General features: G+C 44.4%; 1 protein-coding gene across 7 annotated transcripts in view; it reads left to right on the forward strand.

The window, feature by feature from the left end:
- The first annotated feature begins 317 nt into the window (after positions 1 to 317).
- Positions 318 to 20,509, forward strand: part of CCDC117 (coiled-coil domain containing 117) — a 72,744-nt gene continuing 52,552 nt past the window's right edge. For 3 of the 7 annotated variants that reach the window (XR_001712615.3, XR_001712614.4, XM_009438080.4), the window contains exons 1-4: positions 339 to 710; positions 1,394 to 1,447; positions 8,630 to 8,854; positions 10,880 to 11,017. Coding sequence is in view for 5 of the 7 variants with exons in the window: in XM_009438080.4 (XP_009436355.1) it covers positions 526 to 710; positions 1,394 to 1,447; positions 8,630 to 8,854; positions 10,880 to 11,017 (602 nt within the window). In the remaining 2 variants the exon portion in view is untranslated. Of the gene's footprint in view, positions 711 to 771; positions 894 to 1,393; positions 1,448 to 2,236; positions 2,310 to 8,629; positions 8,855 to 10,879; positions 11,018 to 13,448; positions 16,656 to 20,509 lie in introns of those variants that run through there. The other 4 variants (XM_001172845.7, XM_009438081.5, XM_003317158.6 and 1 more) reach the window with 4 other exon arrangements.

The following is a 20,509-nucleotide window of genomic DNA, read 5'->3' on the forward strand; positions in this document are numbered from 1 at the left end:
GTTTTTGTTTTGAGACAGGGTCTCCCGGGCTCAAGAGATCCTCCTGCCTCCACCTTCCAAATTGCTGGGATTACACGAGTGAGCCACCGCCCTGCCCTGGCTCTAGATGTTTAAATTCATGTATTCCGCACATCAACTCTATGATTATATGTACTATTATTATCTCATTTTACTACTGTGGAAACTGAGATACGAAACTTGCGGAGTGAGGATTTGAACCTAGGTCATACTCTTGGCCAGCCAGAGACACCCTAAGCCCCAGCTAAGAGGTCGAGAAGCAGCCATTTTGCTTGTAGTCCGGAAGGACTGCAAATCCCGGCATCCCTCGCGGCAGCGGCCCTCTACACACAACAAATCCCGGCATGCCCCCGAGCGGCCTGAGGTGGAGGGTTCTAGAAGGCGTGACGTGGGGTCGAGAGCGGGATCGGAGGCTGGCGGGTTTCGGCAGTAGCTGTGGCTGCGGCTGCCGGGCCTGGGGACGCGGGCGGCCGAGGCCGCCGTCGCAGCCTCCTCGTCTCGCCGGCTATGGCTGCGCTCGGCCGGCCCTTCAGCGGCCTCCCTCTGAGCGGCGGCTCGGACTTCCTGCAGCCGCCGCAGCCGGCCTTCCCCGGCCGGGCCTTCCCGCCGGGGGCTGACGGCGCCGAGTTGGCCCCGCGGCCGGGACCTCGCGCAGTCCCTAGCAGTCCCGCCGGGAGTGCGGCGCGCGGACGGTGAGGAGCCCGTCGGGTGCAGGGCGCAGGGCGGGCGGGCAGGCTGGGCGCCCCTCGCGGCGGGCGCGGGCAGGGGCGCGGGCTCCGCGCCGGGGCTTTTTGACTCTCCCTCCCCACGGCCCTCCGCGGGAGCTTCGCAGCCCAGTTTACAGATGAAGAAACTGATTCCCGGAGACGTTAACTGTAAGTCACCGGGGGTCACATAGCCCAGGAGTCCGGTCCGAACCTCGGCTCGACTGCGGCCCCGAGAAGTGAGACTTTTCCAGTTGGAACCTGGGCGACTCGGTCTGGGTGCCCCCCGGCGCGGCCGCTGTTAGTGACAACTTTCAGTGTCTCATCTGCAAAGTATGCCAAGCATGAGACAGAAATGGGTCCTCTTAGTGAGATTATGTAAATAAAGTGCTTAACACAGCGCCTGCCCCGAGGACGTTTCCCTGGTTTGGTCCTCCCTAATCTGTCTTCCATTACGTTAACAAAAGGACAAGTTGAGATTTCACTGTCCAGTTCTGTCGGGGCAATCCACCGTTACCCGACTGACCTGTGATTTGTACCCATCCCACTAGGCTCAGAAAGGGACGTTTGGTATGTGGGGATGAGCAAGATTATTGGAGCAAGAAAGAGGATACTGAAACCACAAGCTCGAGTACATTTCTTAATTGACTGATTTTTGTTTGTTTCAACAGTGTTTCTGTTCACTGTAAAAAGAAACACAAGCGAGAGGAGGAGGAGGAGGATGAGTAAGTTTCAGTGGTTGTTTATTCACTCTGTGGTCACCGTTAGTTGAACCCCTGTTATAGTCTAAATTACTTAAGTGAAAAGGTGAAACATTAGATGAGTGTCTCTGGAAAGAGACACAGAAATTAGTGACATTGGTTGTCTTTTAGAGAAAGTAACAGTGGCAGGCAGACAGGTCAGAGGGAAACTTTTCGCTCTATAACAAGTTGTAATATTTGGATTTTGAGCCATGTTAATATTACATGCACAAAGTAAAATAATTTAAAGGATACATATTGAAAAGTTTTGTGGTTTTTTTTTTTTTTTTTTTGAGACGGAGTCTGCCTCTGTCGCCCAGGCTGGAGTGCAGTGGCGCTACGTGGGCTCACTGCAATCTCCGCCTCCCGGGTTCATGCCATTCTCCTGCCTCAGCCTCCCGAGTAGCTGGGACTACAGGCGCCCGCCACCACGCCTGGCAATTTTTTTTTTTTTAGTAGAGACGGGGTTTCACCGTGTTAGCCAGGGTGGTCTTGATCTTCTGACTTCATGATCCGCCCGCCTCGGCCTCCCAAAGTGCTGAGATTACAGGCCTGAGCCGCCCCGGCCTGAAAAGTCTTTTTTTTTTTTTTTTTTTTTTTAAAGTCAGGGGCTCTGTCACCCAAGCTGGAGTGCAGTTGTGTGATCACAGCTCACTGCAGCCTCAAACTCCTTGGGCTCAAATGATCCCTCAGCTTCAGCCTCCTGAACAGCTGAGACTACAGACTTGTGCCACCAGGCTCGGCTAATTTTTTAAAAAATTTTTTGTAGAGATGGTGTCTCACTATGTTGCCCAGTCTGGTCATGAACTTCTGGCCTCAAGCAGTCCTCCCAACTCTGGGATTACAGGTATGAACCGTCACCCCAGGCTGTATTACAAAATCTTTTACTCCACACCCCTAGTTTTCCCCACCAGAGACAACCCCCTTACCTGTTTTCATTGTCTCCTTTAGAAGATAATCTAAAAATTTACCAAGTTCACAAGTGTTTTTTTTTTTTCTTTCTTTTTTTCTTTTTTGAGACAAGGCCTCATTCTGTCAGGCTGGAGTGCAGTGGCTGTGTTTTTACATTTGTAGGAAGATATGGTTCACACTGTGCAACACATTGATCTTTTCATTTTACTCTTCTGTAGCTTGTTGCGTATCAGCACATAGAGAGAGGTTTACGTAATTTCTCTTTCAATAGTTGAGTGGAGGCCAGGCGTGGTGGCTCACACCTGTAATCCCAGCACTTTGGGAGGCTGAGAAGGGCAGATCAGGAGGTCAGGAGTTTGAGACCAGCCTGGCCAGCATGGTGAAACCCCATCTCTATTAAAATACAAAAATTAGCCATGGGTAGTGGTGCGCGACTGTAATGCCAGCTACTCAGGAGGCTGAGGCAGGAGAATCACTTGAACCCGGGAGGTGGAGGTTGCAGTGAGCCAAGATTGCGCCATTGCACTCCAGCCTGGGCAGTAGAGTGAGACTCTGTCTCAAAAAAACAAAAGAAAGTAGTTGTGTGGAATTCTATCGTAGGACTTGGTATAGATAATTAACCAATTTCCTATTGATGCATTTCTAAATTATTTCTAATCTTTTGCTATTACAATCTACCCTGACCATTCTTTTGAAGTTCTTTGTATATGTTTGGAAGTATATGAATGATTTCCTTGATGTGGAATTGCTGGGTCTTAAAGTGTGTGCATTTTAAATTTTGAACATGAGTTTTTGCCAATTTATATGCCCATTAACATTCTCTGAACACAAGTGTGTTTTTAAACTTCGGGATTGCTGCCCAACTAATAGATGAAAAATTATATCTCATAAACAGTCTAATAGAAAAAGAAGTAAGGCCGGGCGCGGTGGCTCACACCTGTAATCCCAGCACTTTGGGAAGCCGAGGCAGGTGGATCACGAGGTCAGGAGTTCAAGACCAGCCTGACCAATATGATGAAACCCTGTCTCTGCTAAAAATACAAAAATTAGCCAGGTGCAGTGGCAGGTGTCTGTAATCCCAGCTACTCGGGAGGCTGAGGCAGGAGAATCGTTTGAACCGGGGCAGCAGAGGTTGCAGTGAGCCGAGATCGTCCTACCGCACTCCATCCTGGGTGACAAAGTGAGACTCTGTCTCAAAAAAAGAAAAGTAAAAAGGTTTCCCAAAGATAATATCCATGAACAACCAAATAAAAAAGCGTTCAACCTCATTAGTCTTTAGGGAAATGTGTATTAAAGCCACAATGAGATGACACTCTACCTCCAGATGTTGGGATGCGTGTGAAGCACCAGGAACTCTTAAATATGGGTAGGAGTGTAAATTGGGACTATTAGGATCATTAGGCATCCACATTAAAGTCCTGATTTGGCATCCGGTGTGGTGCCTCATGCCTGTAATCCCAGCACTTGGGGAGGCCAGGGTGGGTGGATTGCTTGAGCCCAGGAGTTCAAGACCAGCCTGGCCAAAATGGTGAAACCCTGTCTCTACTAAATACAAAGAAATAGCTGGTGTGGTGGTGCGCCCCTGTGATCCCAGCCACTCCAGAGACTGAGGCACGAGGAGAAGGCAGAGGTTACAGTGAGTCAAGATTGTGCCACTGCACTCCATCCTAGGCGACAGAGCAAGACTAGATTACCATTTTGGGATGCTGGCAGTATTGTATATCTTTTCTTTTTTTTTTTTTCCCTGGAGTTTTGCTCTGTTGCTCAGGCTGGAGTGCAGTAGCGCAGGCTCAGCTCACTGTCACCTCTGTCTCAGGTTCAAGCGATTCTCCTGCCTCATCCTCCCAAGTAGCTGGGATTACAGGCGCGTGCCACCATGCCCAGCTAATTTTTTTTTTTTTTTGAGACGGAGTTTCGCTCTTGTTGCCCAGGCTGGAGCGCAGTGGTGCAATCTCAGCTCAGCACAACCTCTCCCTCCCAGCTTCAAGCAGTTCTCCTGCCTCAGCCTCCTGAATAGCTGGGATTACAGGCATGTGCCTCCATGCTTGGCTAATTTTGCATTTTTAGTAGAGATGGGGTTTCTGCATTTTGGTCAGGCTGGTCTGGAACTTCCGACCTCAGATGATCCTCTCGCCTTGGCCTCCCAAAGTACTGGGATTACAGGCGTGAGCCACCGCACCCAACCAATTTTTTGTATTTTTAATAGAGAAAGGGTTGTGTCATGTTGGCCAGGCTGGTCTAAAACTCGTGACTTCAAGTAATCTGCCCGCCTTGGCCTTCCAAAGTGCTAGGATTACAGGCGTGAGCTACTGTGCCTGGCCAGTATACTGTAGCTTTTTTTTTTTTTTTTTTTTGAGACGGCATCTTGCTCTGTTGTCCAGGCTGGAGTGCAGTGGCGCAATCTTGGCTCCCTCGGCACAACCTCTGCCTCCCGGGTTCAAGTGATTCTCCTGCCTCAGCCTCCCATGTAGCTGGGACTACAGGCGTGTGATAATTTTTTGTATCTTTGGTACAGACGGGGTTTCACCATGTTAGCCAGGATGGTCTCAGTCTCCTGACCTTGTGATTCGCTCGCCTGCTGGCCCTGGCCTCCCAAAGTGCTGGAATTACAGTCGTGAGCCACTGCGCCTGGCCTATTCTGTATCTTAAATTATATTGTCATCATTGTTTGTTTTGTAATTATTTGTTAAGCTGTATGTTTCATGTAATTTTATGTTTGTAGAATTTTATAGTTAAAAAGGTTAAAGAAGTTTAGATTGCTGATTTAATTTATATTTGTTAATTATAAGTGATACTGGACATCTTTTCTTTTCTTTTCTTTTTTTTTTTTTTGAGATGGACTCTTGCTCTGCCACCAGGCTGGAGTGCAGTGGCACCATCTTGACTCACTTTAACCTCCACCTCCTGGGCTCAAGTGATTCTCCTGCCTCAGCCTCGCGAGTTGCTGGGACCACAGGCTTGCACCTCCAGGCCCAGCTGATTTTTATATTTTTAGTAGAGACGGGGTTTCACCATGTTGGTCAGGATGGTCTTGATTCCTTGACCTCATGATCCACCCGCCTCAGCCTCCCAAAGTTCTGGGATTACAGGCGTGAGCCACTGCTCCTGGCTGTTTATGCAAATTTTCTATTGGCTTATTGATCTTTTTCTTATAGGAATTTTTTTTTTTTTTTGAGATGTATCCTCGCTCTGTTGCCTAGGTTGCAGTACAGTAGCACGATCAGGGTTCACTGCAACCTCTGCTTCCTGGGTTCAAGCAATTCTCTCAGCCTCCCGAGTAGCTGGGATTACAGTGCGTGCCACCACGCCCGGCAAATTTTTTGCATTGTTAGTAAAGGCAGGGTTTCACCCTGTTAGCCAGGATGGTCTCTATCTCCTGACCTTGTGATCCGCCCGCCTCGGCCTCCCAAAGTGGCCTCGGCCTCCCAAAGTGCTGGGATTATACTCGTGAGCCACCACGTCCTGCCAGGAAATCTTTATTAAGGAATGTTTTCTTCAAATTTATCCTTTGTCTTTTAACTTTGTGTATGATTCTTTTTGCCATTGGACACTTTGGATTTTCTAAACTTGTTGATACATAGATTCATAAAACATTAAATTTGAAAGTTCCCTTAATTTAAAAATCACTAGGTCGGGTGCGGTGGCTCATGCCTGTAATCCTAGCACTTTGGGAGGCCGAGGCAGGCAGATCACCTCAGATCAGTAGTTTGAGACCAACCTGGCCAACATGGTGAAACCTCTTCTCTCTTAAAAATACAAAAGTCAGCCGGGTGTGGTGGTGCGCGCCTGTAGTCCCAGCTACTCGGGGGGCTGAGGCAGGAGAATTGCTTGAACCCAGGAGGCGGAGGTTGCAGTGAGGCCCACTGAACAGAAAATATTTATGTTCTTTATTGCCTTAGGATTACTGTGGATAACACAGGAAACTTTTTGCTTTTATCTTTTGCGGTTCTCTCTTAAGATGTTATTATAGATGCTAAAATAAATAAATAAAAAGTTTAAAGTATAGAAACTATAGGCTTAAAAAGTTAACCATCTTTAATTTACAAATGGAGAAGTTGAGGCCTTGGGAGGCAGTGGGATGAGACATTTGGATGTCTAATGCCCAGAAGCGTGCTATCATATTATCTTTGGGACTTAATTATCAGTGATCTCTATTTAGAAAGTGGACCTACAGGCATGAAATAACTTAGTCTAAATCATGTTGTTGGAGGTCAGAGCGCAGAACCCAGGTGTTAAACTTTATTTGCATTTTATAGTGGAATTATTAGATGTGTGGGGAAATTACCTATTCCCTTTAGATTTATTTTGCTTTTTGGGGATGTGGACTCTCACTGTGTTGCTCAGGCTGGTCTCAAACACTGGGCTCAAGTGATCTCCTTCCTCAGCCTCCCAAGTAGCTGGAACTGTAGGCACACACCACGACACTCGCCTTATTCTGCTTTTTCTTAGCTGTTTTTTGTAAGTATAACTATTTTCTGCTTTTCAAAATATCACATACTTTATTTATTTATTTATTTATTTTTGAGACGGAGCCTTGGTCTGTCGCCCAGGCTGGAGTGCAGTGACGCAATCTTGGCTCACTGCAACCTCCCCCCTCCTGGGTTCAAGCGATTCTCCTGCCTTGGCCTTCCTAGTAGCTGGGATTAAAGGTGCGTGCCACTGCGCCCAGCTATTTTTTTTTGTATTTTTAGTGGAGACGGGGTTTCACCATGTTGGCCAGGCTCATCTCAAACTCTTGCCCTCAAGTGATCCACCTGCCTCGGCCTCCCAAAGTGCTGGGATTACAGGCATGAACTACCATGTCCGGCCTAAAATATCCCATATTTTAAAACTATTGAAATATGACAGAAATGTTAGATATAGCTGAACATTCTTAATGCTTTCTTAGGAGTTAAAACTAATTATAAACCAAACATTTTGTTTAATAGTTGACTGCATTAAAAAAATCTAGGTTTGAGAGATCTGTTACTTGTCAGATTTTATATTGCCAGAGACTTTATGTTGGTTTTCACAGTCTTAACATGGAATAGAAATTTGTTTTTGTAAAATACATGCCTCTTCTTTGGCCCTCAGTTTAAAGAATCAGAGGCTGTGGTAGCCATTAATGATTTTTTTTGGTTATAAAGCTGTATTCTGGCCTTGAGACTGTACTTGCTGATGCCCAGGCAATAAAGTACTTTTGGTCTACGTACATAATAGAACAGGGCCGATTGACTATTCAGCTTGCTTCAGACAGCTTTCAGCTAAACACTGGGTATATCGTAGTGCTTGCAAATACTACTTGGTGGTAAGCACTTGAACAGTTGAACCTCCCTAAGAAGGTACAGGGAGTTAGTAAAAATGGCATGGAGATATGATTCGGCAGCTCTGGTGTCTGGTCCTCAAGATAAACTCACTACTTTACTGTGACACTTTGGAGAAGCCGGGTTAGTTTTTCTAGGTCCTAGTTTCCAAATTAAAAAAAAAATGGATTTGATGAATTCTGAAATTTCTATGAAATACAAATTTGTTTAGGATGTGAAGACATTATGTTGCAAAGTGGGAGAAAATTGGACCCCACTATTGGTTGGACACTGATAGAGCCTCTGACATTTTGAAGGGGACCAAGAAATTAATGCTGTCACCCACACCTGTAATATTAATACTTTGAACAAACCTCATGAGACATGTTTTTGCCCTAAGGGAATATAGAATGGCTGCCAGACCATCTTCCTATATGTTTGATGGAGCAGTAGCAGTATGACAAAATATGATGCTGAATTGCTGACTTTTGGTTTCTTTTTTTCATTCATTCATTCATTCATTCATTCATGGTTTGAATTAGCGTCTCACTGTGTTGCCCAAGCTGGTCTTGAACTCTGGGCTCAAGTGATCTTCCCACCTCAGCCACTCCAAGTGCTGGTATTACAGGTGTGAGCCACCACACCTAGCCAACTTTTGGTTTCTTTACTTCCCACTTGACCTTTCCAGAGCCAAATAAGCAGGAATGACTTTAAGGTCCCACATTGAACACTTACTGTCTGAACAGGCAGAATCTTACAGGTGCATCTTTATTTGGCAAAGAGCAGTAGAAGAAAACAGTTTAGTGTGGCTGTGAGAATAGCAGGAAAAATACGCAGTATTTTCCATCTTGTTACTACACACTTGTCAAAAAAGCTAGTTTTTTAAATATAAAAATTTGATTGGAGATAGGAATGATAAACATTTCATTTATATTAGTTGGGATTTTCATTGAATTTTTTTTCTTTTTTTCAGTTGTCCAGTAAGAAAGAAAAGGATAACTGAAGCAGAGCTCTGTGCTGGTCCTAATGACTGGATTCTTTGTGCACATCAGGATGTAGAGGGGCATGGAGTAAATCCCAGTGTTAGTGGCCTTTCCGTACCTGGGATATTAGATGTTATTTGTGAAGAAATGGATCAGACAACTGGAGAACCACAGTGTGAAGTTGCCCGAAGGAAGCTTCAGGAGATTGAGGACAGGTAAACGGGCAGTGTATATAGCTGGTTTTTTGCTGTTCTCTTGTAATAACTCTGCTCATATAAGCTAGTTCTGTTTATCATTTGGTGATACCTTGATCCTTAGCCTCTCAGAAAGACTAAGTCAGAGAATTCAAAGTGTATTCGTTTTTGTTTTTTTGTTTTGTTTTGTTTTTTAGACGGAATTTTGCTCGTTACCTAGGCTGGAGTGCAGTGGCGCCATCTTGGCTCAATGCAACCTCCACCTCCCGGGTTCAAGTGATTCTCCTGCCCCAGCTTCCCAAGTAGCTGGGATTACAGGCATGCGCCACCACGCCTGGTTAATTTTGTATTTTTAATAGAGATGGGGTTTCTCCATTTTGGTCAGGCTGGTCTGGAACACATGACCTCAGGTGATCCCCCTGTCTCGGCCTCCCAAAGTGCTGGGATTACAGGCGTGAGCCACCCCACCCAGCCCCCCCCCTTTTTTTTTTTTTTAATTGATACAGGGTCTTGCTTTGTCACCCAGGTTGGAGTGCAGTGGCTCACTGCAGTCTTAACCTTTCAGGCTCAACCCATCTGCCCCCCTCAGCCTCCCAAGTAGCTGGGACTGCAGGCATGCGCCACCACCCCTGGCTAATCTTCGTATCTTTTGTAGAGACGGGATTTCGCCATGTTGCCCAAGCTGGTCACGCATTCCTGGGCTCGAGCAAGCCGCCTGCCTTGGCATCCCAAAGTGCTGGGATTACAGGCGTGAGCTACTGTGCCGGGCCAGTATACTGAGCCTGAGCCTTTTTTTTTTTTTTTTTTTTTTTTGAAACAGTGTTGCTCTGTCACCCAGGCTGGAGTACAATGGCGTGATCTCGGCGCTCACTGCAACCTCCGCCTCCCAAGTTCAAGCAATTCACTTGCCTCAGCCTCCCGAGTAGCTGGGATTACAAGTGTCTGCCACCGCACCTGGCCAAATTTTTTTTTGTATTTTTATTTTTATTTTTGGAGACAGAGTCTCGCTCTGTTGCTCAGGCTGGAGTGCAGTGGTGCGATCTCAGCTCATTGCAATCTCCACCTCCCGGGTTCAGGCGATTCTCCTGCCTCAATCTCCTGAGTAGCTGGGATTGCAGGTGCCTGTCATCACACCTGGCCAATTTTTGTATTTTTAGTAAAGATGGGGTTTCACCATGTTGGGCAGGCTGGTCTCGAACTCCGGACCTTGTGATCCGCCTGCCTCCACCTCCCAAAGGGCTGGGATTACAGGCATGAGCCATTGCACCCGGCCTTTTTTTGTATATTTAGTGGAGACAGGGTTTTGTGATGTTGGCCAGGCTGGTCTCGAGCTCCTGGCCTCAGGTGATCTGCCTATCTCAGCCGCCTCAAGTACTGGGATTACAGGTGTGAGCCACCACGCCTGGCCCCGAAGTATGTGCTTTTAAAGTGAATTCTTCTCATAGAACTACTGAGCGTTTTCACTTACTGCCTCTGAATATTAATTTTGGTTTGTGTGATAATTCTCTGAAAAATATTATTCAGATTTGATTATATGTAAAACTTTTTTATTAAATGAAATGTTGAACAACCCTCTGAGTATAGTTTTTTTTTGTTTTGAGACGGAGTCTTGCTCTGTTGCCCAGGCTGGTGTGCAATGGCACGATCTTGGTTCACTGCAACCTCCGCCTCCCGGGTTCAAGTGATTCTCCTGCCTCAGCCTCCTGAGTAGCCGGATTACAGGCATGTGTCACCACACCCGACAAATTTTTGTATTTTTAGTAGAGATGGGGTTTCACCATGTTGGCCAGCCTCTTCTCGAACTCCTAACCTCAGGTGATATGCCCGCCTCGGCCTCCCAAAGTGCTGGGATTACAGGTGTGAGCCGCCACACCCGGCCTGAGTATACCTTTTATACTCAGGTATAGCCTCATTTTTTGCTTGGTCTATTGCTGTATTACTTACTGCTTTTATCCTTTTTTATTTTTAAAATTTTGTCCAAATACTAGAATATATAATAGCTTGACTAAATATTTTTTCTTTCTTGTGCTGCCTTAATTGATTTAGGATAATTGATGAAGATGAAGAAGTTGAAGCTGACAGAAATGTTAACCATCTCCCCAGTCTTGTCCTTTCTGATACCATGAAAACAGGTTTGAAGAGGGAATTTGATGAAGTTTTTACAAAGAAAATGATTGAGTCTATGTAAGTTTTGGTACCTGATTTCTATTTAATTATGATCTTGGAGGGAAGACCCAATGTCTAGATTCTGCCCACCCTGTCCTCATTAGCTCTTTTTATCTCCTGATCACCAGGCAATTGGAGATTGGCTTTTTCCTAGTTCATTAGGGGTGAGCAAAGTGCTTTACAAGCAGGAGTTTGAAGTATGGGGAAGTGGCTGCCTTGCCTACTTACTCTTTGGTTCCTTTGAAGACCTGAAATGGACTGCAGTCTGCTATTTGGAAATGAGATGACTGGCAAGAGAGCCCACTCTCAAGTTCCTGTGATACAGGAACCACATTTTAAAGGCTCTTGTTTACCTGGCTTTCTAAGTGACCCAGGAACAACATTGCGGCCTAGGAAAAAAAATAAAGTGGCCTAACAGTGAAAGCAGTTGCTGCAAAGACTGCAAAACAAAGCTCATATTCTTGGCTCATAGCATAGTCCTTCCAGGCCTTTAGCAGAACTGTTTTGCTCTTAATCTAAACACAGTTTATGAGCTCAGTTATCTGGTTTCCTAGATCATCAGAGTAGAAGCAGAAACAGCAAATGAGAGCAGAACAAACAAAACTCCTAACAGGGAGCTGTGACTACACTGTGAGGACAAGAGAGGAAACTGGAAAGCAAACACAATAACCTAAAAAGTAAAGTGGCCTGGGGCCCCTGAGTAATGATTAGCCCAGCTCTGTAATCCTGTAGTCCGTGAAGCCTCCGTGATCTCAAATTGTCATTATTCACTATGTAAAATAGTAAGGAAGTTAGTTATAAAGTGCCTAGGAAAGACTTTAGATCGAGTTGGCACTCAATAAGGGCAAGTTTCAGGTATCTGAAAAAGCCTCTTAGGACACCAGTCAGTGAGGGCAGATAGATGAGGCATTATTACCTTTGGATACAGTGGAGATGATTTGTGCTAGAAGTTCAGCTGCTATTTGGTCTTTGATCACAGAGGTTTTGCATTAGGGTCCTATCTTGAGCTTATAATTAAGTACCCATCCCTAAGGGTGGGTAAATAGCCAGAAGTAAGCTGGTCACGTTGCCCTCCAGCCTAAAATATAGCACTTTCTGCTTTTGGTAGTTTTCCAGAAGCTAGCCTTTGAGGGTATCTCGTTGTTGTTGTTGTTGTTGTTGAGATGGAGTCTCGCTCTGTTGCCCAGGCTGGAGTGCAGTGGCCTGATCTTGGCTCACTGCAAGCTCCGCCTCCCGGGTTCACGCCATTCTCCTGCTCAGCCTCCCGAGTAGCTGGGACTACAGGCGCCTGCCACCTCGCCCGGCTAGTTTTTTGTATTTTTAGTAGAGTTGGAGTTTCACCATGTTAGCCAGGATGGTCTCGATCTCCTGACCTTGTGATCCACCCTCTTCGGCCTCCCAAAGTGCTGGGATTACAGGCGTGAGCCACCGCGCCCAGCCAAGGGTATCTCATTATTTTATGTTTTATTTTTGCTTCGTCTTTGGGCCCATACACCATCCCTGCCACAGTGTGTGTGTAACATAGTCATTTTGCCTTAACCATGAAGCTTGTTTTGTTTTGTTTTGTGTTTTGAGACAGGGTCTCACTCTGTCACCCAGGCTGGAGTGTAGTGGCATGATCACAGCTCACCACAGCCTTGACCCCCCGGGCTCAGGTGATACTCCCACCTCAGCTTCCCGAGTAGCTGGGACTACAGTCACCTGCTACCACACCCAGCTAATTTTTGTATTTTTTGTAGAGACAGGGTTCACCACATTGCCCGGGCTGGTTGCAAACTCCTGGGCTCAAACCATCTGCCTGGCTTGGCCTCCCAAAGTGCTAGGATTACAGGCATGAGCCACCGTGCCTGGCCCATAAAGCATTATACTTTGTACCTATACTAAAAGGCATCTGAGATACTTTCAGCATGTTTGTCCAGTGTTTCCTTTTCATTTATAATGATTTAGTATGAGCTAGCTGCCTACATGTAATATTAACCACAACTTAAAAAAATTTCCAACAATCAAGGGCTCTGCGTTTTCATATTGGATTTTTAAATACTTCCAATCACAGCATCATTACAACCACTTGATTTGGTTAAATATACATGTTGAAGTATGCAATGTTATGTATTTGAGGGGCCTTTCTAAAGATCAGTTGGAGCCAGGCATGGTGGTATGTGCCTGTAGTCCTAATTACTGGGAAGGCTGAAGTGGGTAGATTGCTTGACCCCAGGAGTTAAAGGATGCAGTGAGCTATGACTGTGCCACTGTACTCCACCGTGGACAACACAGCAAGACCCCATCTCTTAAAAAAAAAAAAGAAAGTAAAGATCAGTTTGTGTGTTCTAAATCTCCTGTTTTGCTATCATTAGTCCTTAAGATACTAGGTAATGTTGGCCTTTCAACCTACAGCTTTTGTTTTCATGTCCTAAAATTTTTTGATAAAAGTCTGTATTTTATGTCTTAGGAGCCGTCCTTCCATGGAGCTTGTTCTCTGGAAACCCCTCCCTGAAATCCTTTCTGATAAGCCAAAGCCATCCTCTAATACTAAGAACTATATAGGAGAGAGCCAAGCTAAGCATGCAGCTGCTGGCACTGCCTTCCCTCAGAGAACTGAACTATTTTTGGAACCTCGGCAAACAGGGATGTCTCTTTATAATAGTTTGGAGACAGCTGCTAGCACAGAAGAAGAGATGGAACTCTAGAAACCAATTTCTACACTAAAGTTGTCAAATGTTAGAAGAATCCTGTGTTCAGTTATGAGACTCTTTGCATAGTATAGGGACTTGAAAGTTTTATGAGACGGGTGTAATAATATCTCCACCTGTGATTTGGGGGTGGGACTCTTATTTTGGGTAGCCATTTATTGACTTCACCTTTTTGCCAAGGAAGTTTGTCTCAAGGGAAAAGCAGTTTTCTGTGGGGCTTATTAAAGGAATGTTGGTTTACATTCTCTTCAAAGACAAGTATAGAAGCTGTATGTGTAAGGGTGACTTAAATCATATGTCACATTGTCTAAACTATTCAGACACTTGGAGAATATTCTCCTTGAATTAAAAAAGATGATTAAGAAGGATGCTCCTACAACTGTATCCTGACAGTTAAGTCACAGCTTAGTGTGTAGATATGAGCTGTTTACAGTGGTGACTATATATAATTGGGGAGAAGAAGGGAAGAGAGCAGCAGTAGCTTAAGCCTGTTGCTAAGAAATTTAATTTCTTAGCAACTTGTAATTTAGTTATCAATTCAATATAGCTCTGTTGATTAAATAGCCGATAGTATTGTGGCTCTCCTCTTTGACTATGAAAATATAGAGAAAGTTTTTCCTTTAAGGCTTTTTTGCCTTGTGCCACTGTTGCTCCTTGGTTTCCCTTGTGTAATTGATAAGCCCAGTTATTCAGTAATGTTTACAAATTAATTGACTTTGAATGATAGTTAAAAGATTATGAGGTAACCCATCTGCAATTTGCCTGTGGGAGAAGCATCCTTTAGTTCATCTTAAGGAAGTGCTTTGTCAGCTAAACCCAGCATTGATAACTTTAGTAATTTTTTAAAAAAGTTATACTTGTATTAGCAAGTTTTTTTTTTTTTTCCCCCACCGCAACCTCCATCTTCCGGGTTCAAGCAATTCTCCTGCCTCACCCTCCCGAGTAGCTGGGATTACAGGTGCCCACCTCCACGCCCAGCTAATTTTTGTATTTTTAATAGAGACCGGTTTTGCCATGTTGGCCAGGCTGGTCTCGAACTCCTGACCTCAGGTGATCTGCCCACCCCAGCCTCCCAAAATGCTGGGATTACAGGCGTGAGCCACGGCACGCAACCAGCAAGTTGTTTTTAAATGTTAATATAGAAAACAGTGAAAGATTAGCTGAAAATATATGAGCAGGTGACATTGAGGTTTACTGAAATAGCCAATTTGACTGGTGCTTAGACTATCGTGCAGTAAACCTAAAAGGTAGTGGAGAATTGCTTCCTGCTAGCAGGAAGCCTTCATCTTCTTGAGTACCCAAACCAGGCTTCAGGTGTCCTTTGAGGATAGCCAGGTTTGAAATTTTTAGTTTCTCAGGAAGAGCTCTTCTATGTGGCAGGGGCTGATAGGGCAAAATAAAATGACAATTTCTTTATTGCTACAGAGTATCCTCTGTAAGTTATTAAATGAGTGTAATGGTATAATGCCCTTCCATCACACAACAGGACACCACCCCAGTTTTGTTTTCTGAGTTTCTTCCCCCTTTGTAGGAATCAGATACCTTTCGTAGAAAAAAATGGCTTATGCCACGTAAAGGTGAATTTTTAGAAACCACCTTCTAGGCGTTTTTGGAACCCTTACTGAAATCCCTCCCCTTGTTACAGATGGCGTAGAAGTCACAAGTCTGTTAATTGGACTGTTGCTTCTTTGCCTGTTCCTGCTTTCTCTTTCTGTCTGGATAGTCAGGAAAAGATTTAATGTTTAATATTTAAACAAAATATTTAATGTCTATACAGTAAAATTATTCAAACTTCAAACCAGTATTGAAAGCAGTTGGAAACCAGCTAATAGTTTCTTAATCTCAGATTTCGAGATGAATGTAAACTGTATTCTTTTGAAATGTGCAAGTGTTTGATTCATGCCATTTGATAAACTTCTGCCTTGTAGTCATTGTTTGATGGGACCAACTTGTAAAGTATGAGCCTTAAATAAATCTCCATGCTGAAAAATGTGTTCTAGTGCAACACAAAAACATGAAGTGACTGCCCAGAGGTAGAGTTAGTGTTTAGGTGGAAAGGGAGATGACAGCTTTCCAAAGAAGGACCTAAAACACACCAAGATTGTCTTCTACAGGAATTGCTGGGCAGGTCTCCGACTAAAGGTCTTATGATGAAAAGGAAGAAACAAGCCCCCAACACAAGGCTCTGATACTACCGGTAAATGTAGGAGAGAATTAAGATTCTGTTAATTAAAATCCAAACAGAGCTTATTTCAGTAGTCAAGTTACCTGACATGATAATTATTTCTGCAGGATAATTGATGTTTTATGTTCTTTTTTGGACTTTATCTTCTTGCATATGTTTCTACAAAAATTGTTTTCTTCATCCTTGTGGTGCTTATTCATCTGAGCCGTCTCCACAGTCCCAATGCCTCTGCTTTTTGTTTTACTTTTGTAGCATAAGGTTTTTGCGTTTGCTATGCCTTAATAGTTCCCTAGGGAGTTACCAGGGCTTTTCGTTTTGTGTAGCTTTTGCAGCATGGATCAAACATTGGCTTACTGTGCTAATGTGTGAAGAGAAAAAATTCTCTAAAGCAGGTGAGCTTTAATGAACAAATGTGTATTTTATCTGAGTTTGAGTAGGGTGCGTTGTGGTTTTTGTTTTTTGGGTTCTTTTTTTTTTTTGTAATTATATTAAGAAAGTCCAGTTCTCATAAATATTGATCACTTAAAAAACTTTTTCTTGAAAAGGTACACATGTAAAATTTAGGAAAATAACTAAAGTAGGGGCTGGAACCATAAGAAGAATGTTTATCAGCACGTTCATTTATTATTTTGGATTTGGAACTTGGCTTTGTTTTTCAATAGTGACAAGAATGGTTCAGTTCTAGGAATGTTCTGGAAGATGCTGTTAATTTTACTTTAAAATGAGAATCTGGTGTTTCTGTATTTTATGGTTTTCAATAAAACTTCTTAAGTGTTTTGGACTTTTGAGATACTTGTATTACTCCACTTAAATAATGAAATCAGATATCTCCTTTCCTCTGAATTGTAGTTGAAGCAGCATTCATATCAGTGAAGGACTTAAATTTATCCTGAAGGGATGATTATGTTGGGATAAAGCTAAGTATCATATTTGAATTAGCTGTTCCCACAATAGGCAGGCTATGTGTTGCTATTCTAAAACCCATAGACTGCTTTCCACTCAGAGCAGTTCACTGCTATTGTTAGTATTTAGATGGCAGTGGTAACTGTGTATTCAAAAATGTTAAAATGGGCCCGGTACGATGGTGCACACCTGTGCCAGCACTTTGTGAGACTGAGGCAGGAGGATCACTTAAGCTGAGGAGAGACCAGCCTGGACAATGTTAGCAAGACCTTTTCTCTTAAAAAAAAAAAAAAAAAGTATATATATATATATATATATTCAAATGTAGAGTTGGAAGTGGCATACAGAATTCATAGAGAGGGGGTTGAGGATCTTTGAAAACGGGGAATGGAAAACCCAGTGATGTTCACTTACATGGTTGTTTCTTTTTTTGCGTGTGAGACGGAGTTTTGCTTGTTGCCCCGGCTGGAGTGCAAATGGCGTGATCTTGGCTCACTGCAACCTCTGCCTCCCGGATTCAATTCTCGTGCCTCAGCCTCCTGAGTAGCTGGGATTACAGGCATGCGCCACCACACCTGGCTAATTTTTGTGTTTTTGTTGTTGTTGTTGTTGTTTTTGAGACGGAGTCTCGCTCTTTCGCCAGGCTGGAGTGCAGTGGTGCAATATCAGCTCGCTGCAACCTCCGCCACCCAGGTTCAAGCGATTCTACTGCCTCAGCCTCCTGAGTAGCTGAGACTGTAGGCGCGAACCACCATGCCCAGCTAATTTTTTTTGTACTATTAGTAGAGACGGGGTTTCTCCGTGTTTGTCAGGCTGGTCTCGAACTCCTAACCTCAGATGATCTGCTTGCCTTGGCCTCCCAAAGTGCTGGGATTACAGGTGTGAGCCACCATGCCCAGCCGGTTCCTTTAAGACTTGACAGGTCACTGGGTGGCAGTATTGCCTGCATATTTACATTCTTTGATAAATGCATTCCTGATTTGGTGGGCAGGAGGAGTTAAGTTTGGGATACAACTACAAAAAGCAAAGCATGGTGGGTTTTTTTTTGAGATGGAGTCTCCCTCTGTTGCCCAGGCTGGAGTGCAGTGGTGCAATCTCGGTTCACTGCAACCTCTGCCTCCTGGGTTCAGGCGATTCTCCTGCCTCAGCTTCCTGAGTAGCTGCGACTACCGGCATGTGCCACCACGCCCAGCTAATTTTTGTATTTTTAGTAGAGACAGGGTTTCACCATATTGGCCAGGCTGGTCTCGAACTTCTGACCTTGTCATCCACCCACCCTCAGCCTCCCAGAGTGCTAGGATTACAGGCGTGAGCCACCGTGCCCGGCTGCATGATGTTTTGTTTTTAATCAAAATTTGGAAATCACAGCTAAAAATAATCTAATTACAGGTTTGGAAACTAAAGCCTAAGTAGATCGTGTCATCCTGTTCCTCGGGTCAGTGTTCTTTCCACTTGACCAGTTGGTTTTAGAGTCTTTGCCGATCTAAGATGTCATTTAGAGAGGCGGAGCTTGCAGTGAGCCGAGATCGCGCCACTGCACTCCAGCCTGGGCGACAGAGCGAGACTCCGTCTCCAAAAAAAAAAAAAAAAAAAGAAATAACTGATAATATAGTTAAAGCAGTCTAACATTAAACTCCTTGAGGAAACATGGTTTAGTATGTATCAGTTTGGTACAAATCCTATAGCTGTGTTAATTCCCTAGTTCCTCAGACTACCAGTAGCATCTTAGAGATGAAGTAGTTGTAATTAGAACAGTGTTTGGATTATAGCTCCAGCAAGACAATGATGTTTGGTTGGGTGCAGTGGCTCATGCTTATAATCCCAGCATTTTGGGAGGCTGAGGTCGGAAAATTGCTTGAGTCCACACGTTTGAGACCAGCCTGGACAACACAGTGGGACTCTGTCTCTATAAGAAATTTAAAAATTAGGTGTGGTGGCTGTTCCCAGCTACTCAGGAGGCTGAGGGGGGAGGATGGCCTGAGTCCAGGAGTTAGAGGCTGCAGTGAGCCATGATTGCGCCATTGCAGCTCAGCTTGAGTGCCAGTGAGACCCTGCCTCAAAAAAGACTGATGTTTTCCTTCAACAACTGGTTGGTTGGGTAAACAAGCCAGTCTTCCTATTGCTTTTTTTTTTTTTAATGTATTTATTTTTTAGAGATGGGGTCTTGCTTTGTTGCCCAGCTGGTCTCGAACTGGGCTCAAGCCATCCTCCCACCTCAGCCTCTCAAAGTGCTGGGATTATAGACGTGAGGCACCGTGCCTGGCCCAGTCTTCCTGTTTCTTAATGAACTTTATGTCATAAGAGAATTGAATTCTTAGGAGACTGGAACGTAACTGATTATTTTAAAGTGTGCCTGGAGTAAGCAGTATTACCTTCTGCCTACAGTTCTGTCCCTACTTTCTCTCTGCTCCAATAACATATCTAGTAGAAAAGCAAGGAGGGGGCCAGGTGCAGTGGCTCACGCCTGTAATCCCAGCATTTTGTGAGGCTGAGGTGGGTGGATCACTTGAGGTCAGGAGTTTGAGTCCAGCCAGGCCAACGTGGTGAAACCCTATTTCTACTAAAAATACAAAGATTAGCTGGGTGTGGTGGCATGTGCCTGTAATCCCAGCTACTCAAGAGGTTGAGGCAGAATTGCTTGAACCCAGGAGGTGGAGGTTGCAGTGAGCCAAGATCATGCCACTGCACCCCAGCCTGGGCGACAGAGCGAAACTCAGTCTTTAAAAAAAAAAAAAAAAAAAAAAAAGAGAAATAGATTGGTGTGACAGGGCCTAGGGAAATGGCATGCAGGCATCTTACCACTTGCCTCTTCAATCTGAGACAACCCTCTGCATTTAATGGAACTCTGGCTTTGGTTTTGTGGGAATATCTTGATTTTTGGTTCTAACCATTCAATTTGGTGTTTCAGTATGAAAATGTCCATGAATACCAGGTGTTTTCTCAAGGCTGTTTAGTAATTTCCACCCATCTGTGCAGGAAATGAAAACCCTGATAATTTACACAGGTTATATATGTCCTGTCCTGTTAGTACAGCTGCCTCTTTCATGTGGTATCACTGAATATAAATAACTTGAGCCTCAACCTCCAGATGCTTGTGCTATAATGATAGAGGATAAAGTACATCTGTAATTACATCTGCCTATACAATTCCTAAATAGGTTCTTGGCCCTAAGGTTTGCAGAGTTATAGAAAATCAGGTGAGATAAAGTTTTCAATCATGGGGTCAGCTGGAGGCTGTTCTTATAATACAGAACCTTTTTTTTTTTAGGCGGTCTTGCTTTTTCACCCAGTCTGGAGTGCAGCGCTGCGATCTTGGCTGACTGCAACCTCTGCCCCCTGGCCTCAAGCGATCCTCCCACCTCAGCTTCCTGAGTGGCTGGGACCACCAGTGCACACCACCATGCCTGGCTATTTTTTTTTACTTTTCATGGAGAGACGGGTTTGCCATGTTGTCCAGGCTGGTCTTGAACCAAGCAATCTGCTGGCCTCGGCCTCCCAAAGTGCTGGGATTATAGGTGTGAGCCACCATGCCTGGCCTGTTTCTGAAGAAACTTAAGAGCCTAAGCAAGTTTGTATTGCTGAGCACCAGGATTGGGCCCTGGCTTCAACGACCGGATCTTGAAGGCAGCTAGCTGACTTGCCTTCCAGTCACTACATGAAAGGCATTCTATTTTTTTTTTTTCTTTTTTAAATGGAGTTTCGCTCTTGTTGCCCAGGCTGGAGTGCAATGGC

Source organism: Pan troglodytes, chromosome 23 (genome assembly GCF_028858775.2).
Source record: "Pan troglodytes isolate AG18354 chromosome 23, NHGRI_mPanTro3-v2.0_pri, whole genome shotgun sequence".
Lineage (NCBI taxonomy): Eukaryota > Metazoa > Chordata > Mammalia > Primates > Hominidae > Pan > Pan troglodytes.